This window comes from Hypanus sabinus, chromosome 17, assembly GCF_030144855.1.
Source record: "Hypanus sabinus isolate sHypSab1 chromosome 17, sHypSab1.hap1, whole genome shotgun sequence".
NCBI lineage: Eukaryota > Metazoa > Chordata > Chondrichthyes > Myliobatiformes > Dasyatidae > Hypanus > Hypanus sabinus.
Genome location: NC_082722.1, coordinates 28,892,175 through 28,909,918, shown reverse-complemented (window position 1 = coordinate 28,909,918; position 17,744 = coordinate 28,892,175). Strand labels below are relative to the sequence as shown.

At 40.0% G+C, this 17,744-nt stretch overlaps 1 protein-coding gene across 1 annotated transcript in view; it reads left to right on the top strand.

Annotated features, from left to right (window-relative positions):
• The window catches only part of edc4 (enhancer of mRNA decapping 4), a 104,241-nt gene that overhangs the window by 17,082 nt on the left and 69,415 nt on the right, over positions 1–17,744 (top strand). Inside the window, exons 6-12 of the mRNA XM_059992738.1 lie at positions 870–1,014; positions 1,340–1,444; positions 5,491–5,600; positions 6,721–6,804; positions 8,895–8,990; positions 9,517–9,616; positions 11,853–12,033. Of these exons, the coding sequence (XP_059848721.1) occupies positions 870–1,014; positions 1,340–1,444; positions 5,491–5,600; positions 6,721–6,804; positions 8,895–8,990; positions 9,517–9,616; positions 11,853–12,033 (821 nt within the window). The remainder of the gene's footprint in view (positions 1–869; positions 1,015–1,339; positions 1,445–5,490; positions 5,601–6,720; positions 6,805–8,894; positions 8,991–9,516; positions 9,617–11,852; positions 12,034–17,744) is intronic.

Below are 17,744 nucleotides of genomic sequence, written 5' to 3'. Positions count from 1 at the left end.
CATAAGTTTCTTAAGTGTTTTATATGCATAGAAAGATAAAATATATACTATATACTAAGACAAACGTTTGACGAACTAGCGCTAAATAATATCGGATGACTTGTGTACAAATCTGACTTAAAGATGGACTCAGGAACGGAACTCATTCATAACCCAGGGACTGCCTGTATTTAAAGTGCAGGTTGATAGGTTCTTGATTAGTAAGGGTGACTGCTCTTACAGGGAGAAGCAGGAGAATGGGTTTGACAAGAATAATAAATCAGCAATGATGAAAAGGTGGAGCAGACTGTAGACAGATGACCTAGTTCTGCTCCTATGTCTCATGGTCTTATGGTGTAAATCACTGTTGCCCAGGTGATGCAGTTGCTTTTGGTGCTGTCTGCTAAGAAGAATAAAGATGCTGGGCGTTCTGTGGCCAAATGTTCTGATATGAATATAAGGGGCTTAGCAAGAAGGAGGGCTCAAATAGTCTTCAAAGGGATATATTAGTGAAGTAAAGAAGTTATTCTTGCACCTTTAGAATTAATATTTGGGCCTAAACTGAAATTCTGTTTCTCGAAACTGAGGATTGATAGGGATGAAATAAAGAAATTGCAAATCAAAGATGTTTGAGGATTTTTAAACACTTTTTATAAACTTGAATGTATGATACTAAAGTAATTGGATAGTTGTACCAAAGGATGGCACTGGTCAGTGAGTTGTTTGAATCTTCAGGTAATGCAACATGAAGGACACTGATGCATTTTTGTGAAATTATGACCTACATTTGCAAGGTCAATGACATGAATTTAAGGAAGTTAGTTTTTAATATAGAGAATGTAAGATTGTTAAATGCTTCTGTGATTATTTTTCCTATGCTAAATATTCAGGGAAAAAATTGTAATGCACATTAAGAGACCAGATGGAACACCTTTAAATGTAAACAGGAGAATCATCTGGTGCCCCTTTATTCCAGAAGAAAATGAGGATAACGATGAAGGCAGTCAAACGCTTGCTGTTTTACATGAAGATAGGGTAAGGTGGTGGGAACATTTCAAGATCCATAATTTTTAAATAAATCTGTTCTAACCTGTCTTTCCTCATGATAATGCACAGTATGGATTTCAGACATAAATAGTATTAAAGATATGTGGAAAAAATTATTATGTATCCTGGGTTGCCAGTTTAGTTTTAATTTGTTTATCCATTTGCCAGTGATGTTTCAAGTCTTGGAGCTGCTTTCCTTCTCAACATCTTATTCTGAGTCATTAATAAAATCAGGTTATTGTTTCTGCTTGATGGGTAAATGAATTCTTGTTCCTTTGAATTTTAAAATATCTTACGCTTGTAACTTGATCAGGCTGAGGTCTGGGATCTGGATATACTAAGAAACAGCAAAAGCACTTGTCCCGTTGATGCAACAGATATAAAGGAAGGCGTTATCATTGTGAAGGGGCACACAGCTGTAAGTATAAAATTAAATAAGAATGTTATGTTTTTATTGCACAAAAACTTGGAAACTGGGAATCGGGGCTATTTGTATTTTTAAGGTAGGGAATCGATGATTCTAATTTAGAATTTTAAATTTTAGTTTTTCATTGCACTTGCTCTTCACCCCAAAAGTAAACTCAACCCTAATTATTTCTATTTGAAAGATAAAGCTTACTTAGCAAAGTTCCAGGAAGGGTCTTTTTGTATGCAGTTTGCCGATTTGTCTTGAATAAAGTAGATTTGATCAGATCACGTCTTAATGGATGTTTAATATTAAATCCCAGTTCCTAAGAACTTCCTTCATTCCTTCTGTGGTTTACATGGAGGCATGTCTTACTTTGACTGATGACATCATTAATTGAAATCCACTCCAAAAGGCAGACTTTTCTGACATTTATTCTCGAGGGAGTTGGCTTTCTCTTAGGCAGTGCTTCAAGATCGAGGATGACTTGCTTCTATTCCAGTTTTGAGTGGAAGATGATGCATGTATTCCTTTAATCTCGAATGACTGTTGCAGAAAAGCTACCATACCAGCTTGTTGGAGGGAGTTCTTGGTCTATTGACAAATAGGACCTCTTCACTCATTTTCATTCACCCACTCACTTTCATTTCTAGAGGTCTATTGGCTTAATTGCCCATGTCTTATGGTCTTATTCTGTATGTACTCAATCATCTTTTCCACATGTACATGTTTAGTCTTCACATGCACCCAATTATTCTTCCTCCCTCTTCACTTTTCACCTGCCACCTTGATTTTCCTGCTGACCACCCATGTACTAGTAGCTATCGAGTTGCTAGGTGTGTTCCATAATGAGGTTATCTATTAATATCTGCCATTTGCTCTCATCTTCATTTGCTGTTTGGATATTTTCTGAACTCTGGTTCCTGCAATTGTGCCTCTTGAAATCTGCAGTCTCACCCAGAACTTGTGGTTTTTTTCCCAGGAAAAATCTCAGAGTTTCTCTACCCCCTCATGCCTGGCACTGCCAGATGTTGGTTTTGGCAGTCTTCAGGTGCTCTACAGGCTTGCCCGTGTGTCTGGTGTAGTTTCCAACCTGATGTACTCAGATTCACCCTGCAAGAATGGAAGCTTCTCACTTGGCTGCCATATCATTCATCAAAGTGGCCCTGAGCTTTGGTATTGTTCTGAAACCAATTGGCTATGATCTGCACCACCTCATGACTTGCACTCTGCTGGAGGGCAGGCTGTGTCTATTCAGGGTTTCCTTTTTTTTTGTTGCAGGGAGATTTGGGATCTTTGAGGAGGGACCTAACAATTAGTGAACAAGTGAAGTTAATCTGAGGATGTTTGTTGTGGGAAAAATATTGGGCAGGGCACAGGGAATAGCATTATTTGAGGACCATCCAGTGAAATAATTTTTGTACACCTGACAGATTGGCATCTCATCCAAAAATCAGAATCCCTAACATTATAGTACTACTTCAGATGTGCACTAGAATAGGTGAGTTTTGTAGTATTGGTTATCGTCATTTAAGACAGGCTTTATTTGCCACTTGAGATGCCATGGCACTAAAGAATACTGATGTGCTGTTCAATATTTATCACCCAGCCAACATTTATTTATACAAATATGCTGTCCTTAATATTATTGCAAGTTTAAATGTAAGAAAAATCAACTGCCAAGTTCATTTTCTGGAATTGTATGATTTTATTTTTATTTGCAACATTTGATTCCACCCCCTCCCTTAACCGTACTTGTGCTGGTAAGTTTTAGTTATCTTTAAATAGAGTTTACTGTCAAATTTAAAACAAAATTACACATCTCAAGCAGGATTGTTTGTGGAGTTGCACAACAATGTGTTTACTTGAATTAAATTGACCTTATTATTTACATCTTTCACATACATAAGTAAAAAATCTTTGTTATGTCTTTGTCTAAATGTGCAATTTATAGTAATTTGTAATGAGTATTATGTACAACAGGACAGTAATATAGCATAGAAATTCAGTTGTATCAGTGTGAATTAATCAGTCAGATGGCCTTTGGGTAAAGCTGTCCTGGAGCCTGTTGGTTCTGGCTTTAGTGTCGCGGTACTGTTCCCTGGATGGTAGCAACTGGAACAGTTTGTGTTTGGGGTGACTCGGGTCCCCAATGATCTTTCGGGCCCTTTTTACACACCTGTCTTTATAAATGTCCTGAACAGTGGGAAGTTCACATCTACAGATGTGCTGAGCTGTCCGCACCACTCTCTGCAGAGTCCTGCAATTGAGGGAACTACAGTTCCCATACCAGGCAGTGATGCAGCCAGTCAGGATTTTCTCAGTTGTGCCCCCATAGAAAGTCCTTGGGATTTGGGAACCCATACCAAACTGCTTCAACCGTCTGAGGTGAACAGGTGCTTTTGTGCTTTTTTTTAATTATCACTTGGTCAGGCAGCATCTATGGAATAGAGTACAGTTGATGTTTCAGGCTGAGACCCTTCATCAGGACTGAAAAAAAAAGTTGTTACAGTAAGAAAGTTGGTGGAGAGGAGGAAGAAACACAGGGTGATAGGTGAAATTGGTAGTGGGAGGAGTGAAGTAAAGAGCTCGGAAGTTGATTGATGAAAGGTACAGGGCTGGAGAAGGGGGAATCTGATAGAAGAGGACAAAAGGCCATGGAAGAACGAGAAGCACCAGAGGGAGGTGATGGGCAGGTAAGGAGATAAGGTGAGAGAGGAAAATGGGGAATTGTGAAGGTGGGGAGAGGGGACATTACCGGAAGTTTGAGAAATCAATTTTAATCAGGTTGGAGGCTCACCAGATGGAATATAAGGTGTTGCTCTTCCAACATAAGTGTGGCCTCATTGCGACAATAGAGGAGGCCATGGACTGGCATGTCGGCATAGGATTGGGAAGTAGAATTAAAATGGGTGGCCACTGGGAGATTCTACTTTTTCTGGCAGATGGAGCGTAGGTGCTCAGTGAAGTGGTCTCCCAACCTGTGTCGGGTCTCATTGATACATAGGAGGCCTCACTGGGAGCACTTGATACAGTAGAAGACCCCAGCAGACTCATAGGTAAGGTGTTGCTTCACCTGGAAGGACTGTTTGGGGCCCTGAATGGTAATCATGGAGGAGGTGTTGTTCCATTTGCAAGGATAAGTACCAGAGGGAGATCAGTGGGGAGGGACAAATGGACAATGGAGTTGCGTAGGGAGCGATCCATGCTGAAAGCAGAAAGTTGGGGGCAAGGAAAGATGTGCTTGGTGGTGGCATCCAGCTCTAGGTGGTGGAAGTTTTGGAGAATTACGTGTTGGACGCAGAGGCTGGTGGGGTGGTAGGTGAGGACAAGAGGAACCCTATCCCTGGTAGGATGGTGGGTGGATGGGGTGAAGGCAGACGTGCACAAAATGGAAGAGATGCGATTGAGGGCAGTGTTGATGGTGGAGGAAGGGAAGCCCCTTTGAAGAAGGAGACCATCTCCTTAGTTCTCAAATTAAACACTCACTGTGAGAACAGATGCATTGAGAGAAGGGGATGGCGTTACTTCTGTTTTTGCAAGTAACGGGGTGGGAAGACCTGATGGCATGAGCTTCTGGTAATGCTACCCCCCCCCCCCCTCACTATTCTCCATTTCCCCCTCTTACCTTATCTCCTTACCTGCCTTTCACCTCCCTTTGTTGCTCCTCCCATCCTCTTTCTTCCACAGCCTTCTGTCCTCTCCTGTGAGATTACCCCTTCTCCACCCCTTTATCTCTTTCACCAATCAACTTCCCAGCTCTTTACTTCAACCGTCCTCATCGTCTGGTTTCACCTGTTACCTTTTGGTTTTTCCTCTCCTCCCCCTACTTTCTTACTCTGACTCTTCATCTTTTATTCCAGTCCTGATGAAGGGTCTTGGCCCGAAACATTGACTGTACTCTTTTCCATAGCTGCTGCCTGGCCTGCTGAGCTCCTTCAGCAGGTTTTCTCTTGTTTGTATCTGAGTGTCATTCCTTAAAAGCTATTGAAGCTTCAGAAATGTATAAAGATGTTTCAGTCAATATTTCCTACGTTTCTAATTTGCCTTTCCTTTAGCCAATCAGTGAAGGAGCTTTATCACCGGATGGAACAGTCCTTGCAACTGCAAGCCATGATGGATATGTGAAGTTTTGGCAGATCTATATAGAGGGGCAAGATCAACCAAGGTAGAGACAATTAGCTTTGGCTGAAGCTGGATGATCAGATTGCTTCTTTATTCAAATTGTGCACTTAGATTTATAAAAATTATAAGAAGAAAATTAAAGCTGTATAATCTTAGACAAACCTCATTCTGAAGAAATGCAAGTGGCAGATGATTTACGTAAATTCTTGGAGATACAATTGTGGCAAATGATTTTGATTTGCTTTGAATAGTTTTTTACATATTAATTAAATATCAATCAGGCTTTATCAAAAATTTGCTAGCATTATTACAAAAGTGAAAAGTTTGAACACAGCTAACACTTTTTGTATTAAATATCTCTGAACTGCTGAGGTACTTCGTAGGCAGAGTTAACCAATTAAAAGAAAAGTAAGGTAACAGTCCCCACTTGCCATCTCTTGTCTACCCCTTGCCCATCCCTTTTGTCTTGTCCACGTTGAGACTTAGATTGTTGTTCTCACCAACTGGCAAGCCTCTCTATGCTGACTCATCATTAATGCCGATGAGGCTAACCATTGTTGTATCATCGAAGAACCTGATGCACTTTGAGTTGGATTTGGCTGTGTAGGCTTGAATGAATATGATAAAGAAAAATGAGCCAACAAAGTGCCAATACTCAGCAAGATCAAGCAGCATATATAGAAAGAGAAACAATTGATGTTTTGGAAAAGGGACCTTTTTTTTACATCTGAGAAAGAGATTGAGAACTCTTTTCAGAGTAGAAATACAACTGCAATTTTGTGACTCAGCAGACAGGATTAGTGATTGAGTAAGATTTTGGATGCAATATTGGAAAGTTATTTTGGGAACTGAGAAAGAGATTAGTCCAGGTAGAATGAAAGCAGAGGAGGGTGATGGGTGGAACAATAGGAACCTCTGATGGAGTGAAGTCACAAGGCAGGTAAAATTGGATTAAACATATTTATTCTTAGTGTGGTTCTCAAGTATCCAATTGTAGCCAAGATGAAAATCCATTTCCAGTATATATTTGAAATGTTAGATCAGTAAGATTGTCCTTTAATCACTCACTAAATGTCCTATTGGTCAAGTAATATGGCTTCGATATCTGAAATTCTTTTGATCTTTAATGCATTTCCTAATTGCTTCACTTTGGACCTTTTCAGATGTCTTCATGAATGGAAGCCCCATGATGGTGGACCATTATCTTGTCTTCTCTTTTGTGATAATCACATAAAACAGGATCCAGAGTAAGTTCATACTGGAGCTGTGTATCTATAAATGCATGTATTCCATTTAATGGACACAAGGACATTTCTGTGCAAATCTGCTTCTGGAAATGTGCTGCATGAATTTATAATTTCCTATTGAAAATTATAGTCCTTAAGATAGGTAACTGAATGAAAAGATTTATCTGTTAAAGTTACTTTGAGGTAACAAATGACAATTTTCAAAGCAATTCCTTTTGTTCTGCTTGTTCTCAACCTACTTTGAAATAGAAGAGTACTCAAACATTCCTGACCTTTTTCCTTGGAAAACCCCCAACTCTTTTCAGGGTAGAAATACAGCCGTAATTTTGTGACTCAACAGACAGGATTAGAGACTGAGGAAGATCTTAGGTGCAATATTGGAAAGTTATTTTGGGATTTTTTTTCTCTTCTCATTTCCCCTTTCTAGGCCTCTGGACCATGTACTGTTTTAAAACTGTCCATTAGGAAGTATTCGAAAGCTGGTTGGCGTACTTTCCTGCATTATCCTGCTTCCTTGCAACCCTTCAGTGCAGAAGAGCGTGGGATTTGCTCAGCTCCTTTCTTTGACATTGAGGATGAGATTGGGAGTTGCAGTGTGGGCAATCAAGAGTATGGACTTGGGTTCTTTCATTCATTGTTGGAGCTCCACTAAGCTGCCTCACTTGTAAGCTCATTGAAACAAACATCAAACCAGCTTTGATTTCTTCAAATCAAAGAAGAGTGATTTAAGCAAGAGTTACAGAAGAGGACAATTAACGTTCTACTTTATAATTTAATATTTGCGTGATCGAAACACTGCATGGGTTCAGAGGAGGTTCATGAGATTGACAGGGTCAATGCATAGGAGCATTTGATGGCTCTGGGGCCTGTAGTCAGTGGAGTTTAGAAGAATGGGCAGGGAGGTCATCTCATTGAAACATTGGATATTGAAAGGCCTAGAGAGACTGGACGTGGAGAAGGTGTTTTCTATAGTGGGAAAGTTTAGCTCAGCCTCAGAATATCACTTTAGTACAGGGATGAAGAGGAATTTTTTTTGCCGGAGGTTTGTAAACTGTAGAATTCATTACCACTGTTGGTTGTGGAGGCCAAGTCATTGGGTATATTAAAAGTAGAGTTTGATAGGTTCTTGACTAGCAGGGGCAGGGGCTGACAAAGTTGTGGGGAGAAGACAGGAGAATGGTGTTGAGAGGGTTATTAAATCAGCCATAATGGAGTAGCGGAGTGAGCTCAGTGGTCCGAGTGGCTGAAATCTGTTCCCATGGTCTTATAATGAAGGCTGATCTGCCAAGTCTGAGCGTTTTCTGTGGGATAAAGGAATAATGTTTTTTAAAATCAAGTCCAAATTTATAGTGGAAAAGTGAATAGTTAATTGAGGTTGTACTGTAATTAACCCAGGTTCCATTGTTATTTTTACCATGTGATATTTGGTGGTGTCTCAAACCGCAAAGCACTGGGTGTTTCTTTTTCATGAAATTTATTTTCAGTGTGATTAGAAGGGACTAAATTAAAATATCAAAAATTCAATTTACTTCTGGAAAGCCATTTTCCTTTTTTCCCCAGCATTATCGAAAATAGTTCATGGCAATACAAAATATGAGATTAATTGACTGATCGGAGACCATGGCCAACATAACAGACATTCATGTCCAAAGGTGAAATTCTTATGGAACATTTATAAAACGTGTTCCTATAGTGATAAGAAAAGCAGTTGTTGAGTAGGTGCATTTGACACAGTCTTCATTTTCCCTCCCCTTATTTTTAACTCTTATTTTGTTAACTCCAAAGGAAATCTGATGTGGGATTTAAAAACCTAAGTATCCTTAAAGTTATTTGCATTATGAGTTGTGGAGTGTAGAGTTAACCTTCTTGTGAAGTTTCTTGCCTACTAAGAGTAAGTTGTGGGAGAGTTGGTTTTTAAGCAAAGATGAATGAAAAGACCAAGAGTAGATCAACCTCTTTTATTACAAATCAAAAAAAAGGTCATATTGTAAACCACTTTGCTCCAAATTGCTTCGTTACTGTAAAGCTTTTTGGGTGTAGTTTAGACTACTGCTGATAGATATTTTATTCCCCCTTCCTTTGTTCTATAGAGTTCCATTCTGGCGTTTCTTAATTACTGGAGCTAGTCAGAATCGAGAGCTGAAGATGTGGTGTACTGTGTCATGGACTTGTTTACAAACGATCAGGTATAGTATTTAAAATGGAATAGTTAACATTATATATCTGCTTATCTGGTGCCAAGTTTATATCTTTAATGTTAATTTTGTCCATTTGCTGAAGTAAGAAATCTGTAAATAGATTGTGACTTGAATGTTGTAAAGGTTTGATTTCATTTATTAAAACAAAACTTCTCAGATTCTGTTTAATAGGATCTTAACATGCTGCAGCCTGAATGGTGGCTATTTCAAGATTATTGTATTGTGTTTTCTCAAAACACTGGAATGCTGCATTTGCTTGCCAGTGTTCTAAAACCTTGATCAGACTTGCTTTGTATTCAGGATTGTTTTCTCATGCACTTTTTATTCCTGTTTCTATGTTGGTTTAGAAAATTTTATCCCTTTTTTTTGTTTAAAATTGATTTAAAAAAGTTTTCTTTAAATGTTTCTCCCTGCCTCTGAGTTGATAATTTTTGTGGCAATTTAAGACTAAGTGATGCAGTATGTGATGGGAAACTATCAAATTTATCTTGTTTTTGTTTTTTTTGTGCTTTAGGTTTATGCCTGACCCTCTTAATACTAATGTGCAACCTAGTTTGAAAGCTAGCTTGGATCTATCTGCAGAATATCTAATCCTCAGTGATGTACAGAGAAAAGTGAGTTTTTTCCCTAGTCTATTGCAGTGAATCTCTGCATAAATTCCATTGTTGTGTATTTTAATTCTAATAGTTCGTACACAATTTAGAAATAGAATAGTCAAGCTATTACACTTTTCTTTATTTGTGTGTGAACTTTTCTCATTGTCAAATCACTTTTCACCTTGCTTTCCTTATCCTACAAAAATAGATGGTAGTCTGCATAGAATGAAACATACAGGCATGTTGGATGAAGGATGTAAATAAATCTGTTATGGTATATTAATTCAGCCTTGGTGCCTTTCACAGATGAATTAAAAAGAAACACCTACCCCAGCATTCCAGTTGTTCTTTTTTAAAAAAAAAGATATTTGAGTTGTTTTAAATCTTTTTAAATTGCATTTTATTACCTTCAAATTTTGTTTTATTGTTTCTATTTTTAGCATGTGAATTTAAGTGTTTATGGATGTCAAAGAAATTCTCAGGTGTTCAATAACCGTGATCTTGGAACTGTGCAAATCTGTCCATTAAACTGAATGCTCACTCTAAGTCAGCTCCTATGTTATTTGGATGGCTAGGACCCTACTTGCTGATAAACAAACTGGGGACTACACTAGAAGGAAAGAGATGACCAAGGACAGTGGAAGATGTGCCTTGATTTTTTTTCCCCTGCTCTCCTTGGTGTTTAACATAGTGAAAACTTTTTATTCTTTTCAAACTTGGTTTCATTTTTTGTAGCTAAAGCCAGCTGGTTTTGAAAACAAGCCTTGAATTCAAAAAAATTCAAAATGAACTAGAGTAACCTGTTAAGCAAGATGTCTGCCAAATTAATGTTGGCATATTTCAAAGTAAATTTTATTATCAAAGTACATGTATGTTACTATAAGCGGCCCTGAGATTTATTTTCCTGTGGGCACACCCAATAAATCTATAGAATAATAACCATAACAGAATTGTTGAAAGACTGTCCAACTAGGGCATTCAAGCAGAGTGCAGAAGATGACAAACTGTGCAAGTACATAAAAGAAATAATAAATAAATAAGCTATAAATATCAAGAACATGAAATGAGTCCTTGCAAGTGAGTTGTTTGCTCATGGGAACATTTCAGTGGGTTAAGTGAAGTTATATCCTTTGGTTCAAGAAACTGATGGCTAACGGGCACTAGTCGTTCCTGAACCTGGTGATGAGAGTACTGGGGTTTCTGTACCACCTTCCTGATGGCAACAGTGCGAAGAGAGCACGAAAGGGGTGCTGGGGACCTCTGATGGATGCTGCTCTCCTGCGACTGTGTTTCATATACATCTGCTCAATGGTTGGGAAAGCTTTACCCGTGATGGACTAGCCATATCCATTATTTTTTTGTAGGATTTTCCTTTCAAGGATATTGGTGTTTCTTCACCAGGTTATGATGCAGCCAATCAATATACTCTCCACTACACATCTATTGAAGTTCTTCAAAGTTTTAGATGTCATGCTGAATCTCCATAAACTCCTAAGTAGAGGCACTGCCATGCTTCTTTCATAATTGCACATACATGCTGAGTCCAGGACAGGCCCTCTGAGGCAAGGTTGAAACTGTCCAATGTGGTATCTGCCAGGAATGCTGAGTTCAGCCTCTACTGCTCATCTGCTCACCCTCATTGAATCTACAAGTTAATATTTTAATATCCTGTTTCAATCCTAAGCTGAGTTACCAACCATACTTTTCTATTACCAAAAGTCCTGCATCTAAGTATGGTTTGTGTCATTCAGCCATTGTTCAAGTACAAGATCAATTCTCTCTGGTGCCTTCCTCATTGGTTTAAAGCATCTTTGTCCAAATTGTCCAGAAGTTTTGTGTGCTAAATCTAACTCTTCTATTATTACTGTCCATTGCTAGTTTCTGTTAAATATTGTTGGGTGGGAAAATGAAGGATCTTAATCTTAAATATTTACAAATTCTTTTGTGGCTTTGATCTTAGCTATATCTATAACTTCAGCTTGCTGGATTGAGCCCTCCATTCTAGTATAGTCGTCCATTGTATTCTATCACACTTTGCTAAAACATTAGACTAAAAGTCTTAATTAACTATTTGCATTTTTAAAAAAAATCTTGTTTTTTGTCATTGGTAATTAACTGGACCCTTTAATTTTTGGACATAGAACTGCTTTGGATTAATAGTGTAAATAAGCACAAGCTCCCTTTATATAATTTTTAATAGTGTTCTTACGTTGTATTGTTCAAATCAAATTAAATTGCTGTTTAACTATTGCAGGTATTGTATGTGATGGAGCTACATCAGAATCAGGATGATGGCAAAGCCCATTTTGTTTCCATATCTGAATTCTTGCTTACCCTCCCAGTGCTCAGTTTCGGCATTCAGGATGTCAGCAGATGTCGGCCGAGGCACACAGAGGTTCTGCCCGCTGAGGAAGACAGTGAGACTTTAAGTGCAGGTCAGCAAGAAATTGATGGTATACTATAGAACACTGTATATTTTGTTTTCAGGAATTTAATATCTTGGTATTCTCTGCAAGACACAAGACATGGGAGCAGAATTAGGCACCTGACCAATCATGCCACTGTACCATAGTGCTTGGTGTTATGCTATTACCGTTCAGGGCTTTCAGGAGTTCAATTCTGGCGCCATTCTCTAAGGAGTCTCAGTACGTCCTCCCCGTGGGTTTCCTCCCACAATCCAAAGACTTAGCTTAATTGGTCATTGTAAATTGTACTGTGATTAGAGTAGAGTTAATTGGGTTTATTGGGGGTTTCTGAGACACTGTGGCTTGAAGGGCCTATTCAGAACTTTCATGCTAAATGAATGTCTGAAAATGGCTGAGCAGATAACTGTTGGTCTGATTTGGACATGTTTCAGTATATAGTTTATGACCTGTCTAGATTTTATTCTTCATTCTGTGCCATTTTTTTTTACTGCAAAGGCAGTGGGGTATTGCAGCCTTTGGATGCTACTGATGTTGCTCTTGAACATTTTATACAAAAACTGTCTTTACTAGTGTTTGTATTGATGGTATGGGGGTAGGAAAGTTACTTATCTAAATGTGTTTGTGGGAAAAGTATTATGAACATAGAAAACAAACCAGTATTTTTGACTTCCACAGTCTACATTAAGGCTGTGGGATCTTTTGTGAAATAGTGTGACCCAGGAGTTACAAGTACATTGTCTACATGCTGCAGCATCCTCAGTGAACAATGTGATGAAGAAGGCTTTGTTGATTTACGTCAGTCTGGTATGAGTATAGAGGTCGGGAGCTCGTGGTAATTGTGCAAGTTGTTGGTGAGGTTGCATTTGGAATATTGTAATTAGTTTTGGTCACCCTGCTGTTGGAAAGATGCCATTAAGCTGAAAAGAGTGCAGGACTGATTTACAAGGATGTTGCCAGATCTTTGATGTTGTAGATTTGAGAAGGAGTGGTGAACTTAAAGAGGTGTATAAAATCAGGAGAGGCACACAGTTTTTCCCCAAGGTTGGGGAATAGAGAACTAGAGGGCATAGTTTTGTGTGAGAGGGGATTCATTTAATTAGGAACCTGTGGGGCAACCATTTGTACCCAGATGGTGCTTGGTATATGGAATGAACTGCCAAATGAAATGATTGAAGCAGGTACCTGAACAACATTTAAAAGGCACTTGGTCAAATACAGTGCCTTGAAACTATTCAGCCCCCACAACTATTTTCTCATTTTACTGGCTAGTGTTCTAAATTTAAAATATATTGAAGAAGGATTTTTGAGCTAATCTACAAAACAATGCATCATATCAAATCAAAAGAAAAATTACAAAACCTGTCAACAGTTTAAAAATTTAAAAGGCTGAGAAAGTATTCAACCCCTTTGTGATTACTACACATTTTCCTCAGGTACAACATATTATCTTACCAACTCACCCAATTTATTGATGTAGAATATTGGAGGATCACCAGTTTTCAATGAATTAATAAAAATCTAAATGCCTCCACTCTCTGAAAAGTCCAACAGTATGGTAGATTTTCAACAGACCAACCAATCCAAGAGCTTTGACCAGTGACCAAAGCTCTTGGGTTGATCTGTTGACCTTGAGAGGAGGGGAGGGAATCTCACTCATGTCAGGTGCCAGAGTAGAAAAGGGTGCAGTGGCAGCGGATTTGAGCTTTGACCAGCGACCAATCCATATTTGAGATTGATTACCAAGAGAAAATTAAAGCAAGCAAGGGGCATTTTACAGTTGTCATCATTGTAGGAGCTGTTGTCTGATTGGACAGAGTCAGAGCTTGAACTTGAGGCTTTAGCTCTTCGAGGCTTCAGTCAGAGAAAAGAAAAGCTTTAGGTTGATTTTTTTTCCCTTTCCTCCTTCATGTCTGCTCATTTAGGACAGTAGAGATGCCAAAAAGGATAGTGGAATGCTCCTCTTACGGGATGTTGGGAAGGCAGGGAGACTGCCAGTGTCCCTGGCAACTACAGCTGTGAGAAGTGCATCCAGCTGCAGCTTCTAACAATTCTCTTTAAGGAGTTGGAGCTGGAACTGGATGAACTCTGGATTATTCAGGAGGCTGAAGGGGTGGCAGATAAGACATTTAGAGAGGTAGTTACACCCAAGGTGCAGGACACAGGAAACTAGGTGACAATCAAGAAGTGGAAAGGGGTTAAGGAGCCAGTGCAAAGTACCCCTGTAGCCATCCTCCTCAACAACAGGTACAGCACTTTGGATGAAAGAGGAGGGGTTGACCTAACAGAGGACGCAATGGTTGGGTCTCTGGCATGGAGTCTGGCTCTGACTCAGAAGGGAAGAGGGGAGAAGAGACACAGTGTAGTGATACGGGATTCGTTAGTTAGGGGCACTGTTGGCTCTGTGGGAATGAATGAGATTCCCAGATGGTATGTTGCTTCCCAAGTGCCTGGGGCTGGGACTCCTTAGATTGGGTCCTCAGCATTCTTAAGTGGAAGGGTGAACAGCCAGAAGTCGTGGTCCATGTAGGTACCAATTACGTGGGTAGGATGAGAGCCAAGGTTCTGTATAGGGAGTTCAGGGAGTGAGGTGCTAAGTTAAAAGGCAGGACTGCCTGGGTTGTGATCTCAGGATTGCTTACGGTGCCACATGCTAGTGAGGCCAGAACTTGGAAGATTTAATGTGACGCTAAGGAGTTGGTGTAGGTGGGAGGGCTTCAGACTTTAGGACCATTGGGCTCTCTTCCAGGGAAGAAGTCAGGAAGGCTAAAAGAAGGCGTGAAGTTGCTTTAGCAGGCAAGGTGAAGGAGAATCCTAAGGGATTCTATTGGTATGATAAAAGCAAAATGATTGCTGGGAACAAAAACTAGAATGATAATCCATATGTAGACCCAAAGCAGATCAGGCAAGATTTTAAATGCATTCTTTGCGTCTGTATTTACTCGGAAGCCGGATACAGAGTCTATAGGAGTGGGTCAAAGTGGCATCAACTTCATGGACCCTATACAGATAACAGAGCAGGAGCTGCTTGCAACCCTGAGGCAAATCAGGGTGGATAAAATCCCCAGGCCTGACAGGATGTTCCCTCAGACTCTATGGGAGGCAAGTGCAGAAATTGTTGGGACTAGCAGAGATATTTAAAATATCCTTAGCAGCAGGCAAACTACCAGAGGATTAGAGGATAGCCAATGTTGTTCCACTATTTAAAACAGCCTCTAAACCGAAATCAGGAAATTACAGGCCAGTAAGTCCGACATCAATTGTTGGGAAGTTATTGGAAGGTGTTCTAAGGGATCTTGTGATTATTTGGATCATTATTTGTGAATATATGATTATTTGGATAGACAGGGATTGGTTAAGGATAGTCAGCATGGCTTTGTGTGTGGTAGGTCATGCCTAACCAATCTTCTAGAATTTTTCAAGGAAGTTACCAGCAAAGTGGCAGTGGACTTGAGTAAGGCACTTGACAAGGTCCTGCATGGGAGGATGGTCAAGAAGATTTAGTCATCAGCATTCAGGAAAAGGTAAATTAGATTAGACATCGGCTTTGTGGGAGAAGCCAGAGAGTGGTAGTAGAGGGTTGGCTCTCTGACTGGAGGCCCGTGACTAGTGGTGTGCCACAGGGATTTGTGCTGGGTCCTTTGTTTATCATTTATATCAGTGATGTAGATGATATAATGGTTAACTGGGTCAGCATATTTGTGGATGACCCCAAGATGGGGGGTGTAGTGGTCAGTGAGGAAGGCTATCATGGTTTGCAGAGGGATCTGCATCAGCTGGAAAACTGGGCTGAAAAATGAAAGATGGAATTTAATATAGACAAGTGCAAGGTGTTGCTCCTTGGTAGGACCAACCAGTAGGTCTTGCACAGTGACCGGTAGGGCATTAAGGAGTGAAGCAGAACAAAGGGATCTGGGAATACAAGTACATAATTCGTTGAAAGTGGCATCGCAGGTAGGTAGGGTGATAAAGCTTTTGGTACATTGGCCTTCGTAAATTAATATACTGAGTACAGAAGATAGGATGTTATGTTGAAGTTGTATATGACATTGAGGCATAATTTGCAGTATTGTTCGCAGTTTAGGTCACCTACCTACAGGAAAGATGTAAACAAGGTTGAAAGAGTACAGAAAATTTACAAGGCTGTTGTCGGGTCTAGAGGACCTGAGTTGTAAGGAAAGATTGAATAGGTTGGGACCTTATTCCTTGGAACGTCATCTTTTCATTTTACGCAATCTGCTTTCACCCTATTCTTCCATCGCCACACCAGGGAGAGGGTTCCTCTTGTCCTTTCTTACCACTACACTTGTCTCAGCATCCAGCAAATAATTCTCCATAACTTATGGGATCTCACCACCCAGCACATCCTCCCTCTTCCCCCTTCTGTCTTCTACAGGGATTGCTTCCAATGCGACTCCCTTGTTCAAATGTCCCTCCCCACTAAGCTCCATTATTCTGGCACTTATCCTTACAAGTGGAACAACTGCCATACCTGCCCCTATACTACCTCTCTCACTACTAATTAGGGCCCTAAACAGTCCTTCCAGGTGAGCTGACACTTCACCTGTGAGTCTGTTGGGGTCATCTACCGTATCCAGTGCTCCCAGTGTGGTCTCTTGTGTGTTGGTGAAACCCAACATAGATTTGGAATCTGCTTTGTCGAGCACCTTTGTTCCATCTGCCAGAAAAAGCGGGATTTGTTTGTAGCCACTTATTTTAGTTCTGTTTCCCGTTCTGATATGTCAGTCCGTAGTCGCTTCTGCTGCCACGTTGAGGCCATGCTCGGGTTGGAGAAGCAACACCTTGTATTCAGCCTGGATTGCCTGCAACCTGATGGCATGAACATCAATTTCTCGAACTTTTGGTAATTGCGCCCCCCCACTTCACAATTCCCCATTCCTATTTCCTTCTTGCCTTTTCTTCTTACCTGCCCAACTCCTCCCTCTGGTGCTCCTCCCCCTTCCCTTTCTTCCATGGTCTTCTGTCCTCTACTATCAGATTCCTCCTTAACCAGCCCTTTATCTCTTTCACCAATCAATTTCCACCTCTTTATTTCACCTCTCCTTCTCTTCCAGTTTCCCCTATCACCTGCCACTTTGCACTTCCTCCCCTCTCCCCAACTTCTTATTTTGACTTGTTCCCCTTCCTTTCCAGTCCTGATGAAGGGTCTTGGCCCGAAGCGTCAATTGTTTATTCTTTTCCATAGATGCTGCATGGCCTGCTGTGTTCTTCCAGCATTTTGTGTGTGTTATCTCTAGCAAGACCTCAAAATTGCTGTCCACTGCCATTCCCTAACTAACCTGGTACAGCTTAAGCAATTTTGCAAGGAGGAATGAGTAAATCTTGCTCCATGACATTGTGCAAAGCTAATAGTGAGATATCCAAAGGACTAGCTGTAATAACTGCAAGAGGTGGTTCAATTAAGTTCTGAGCAAAGTGGGGATGAATACATTTGAACTGCTGACATTTCAGGTTTTGGATTTTTCAGTTTTCATGCTTTGCAATTTTTCCTGTTTTTTGGGCTCTACTGTGAAAAAAGTGATTCATGTGATTCACAAGTAAAAATTTTCAGTTAAGTTGATCCAGATCCCTGGTTGTACTACTCATTTATTGGAGGGTTGAATGCTTTTGCATGCCACTGTACATGTGTTGGAAATGTTAAAAAAAAATATGGGCTAAATGTAGGTAAATGGGACAGCTTAGATGGATATCTTGGTTGGCAA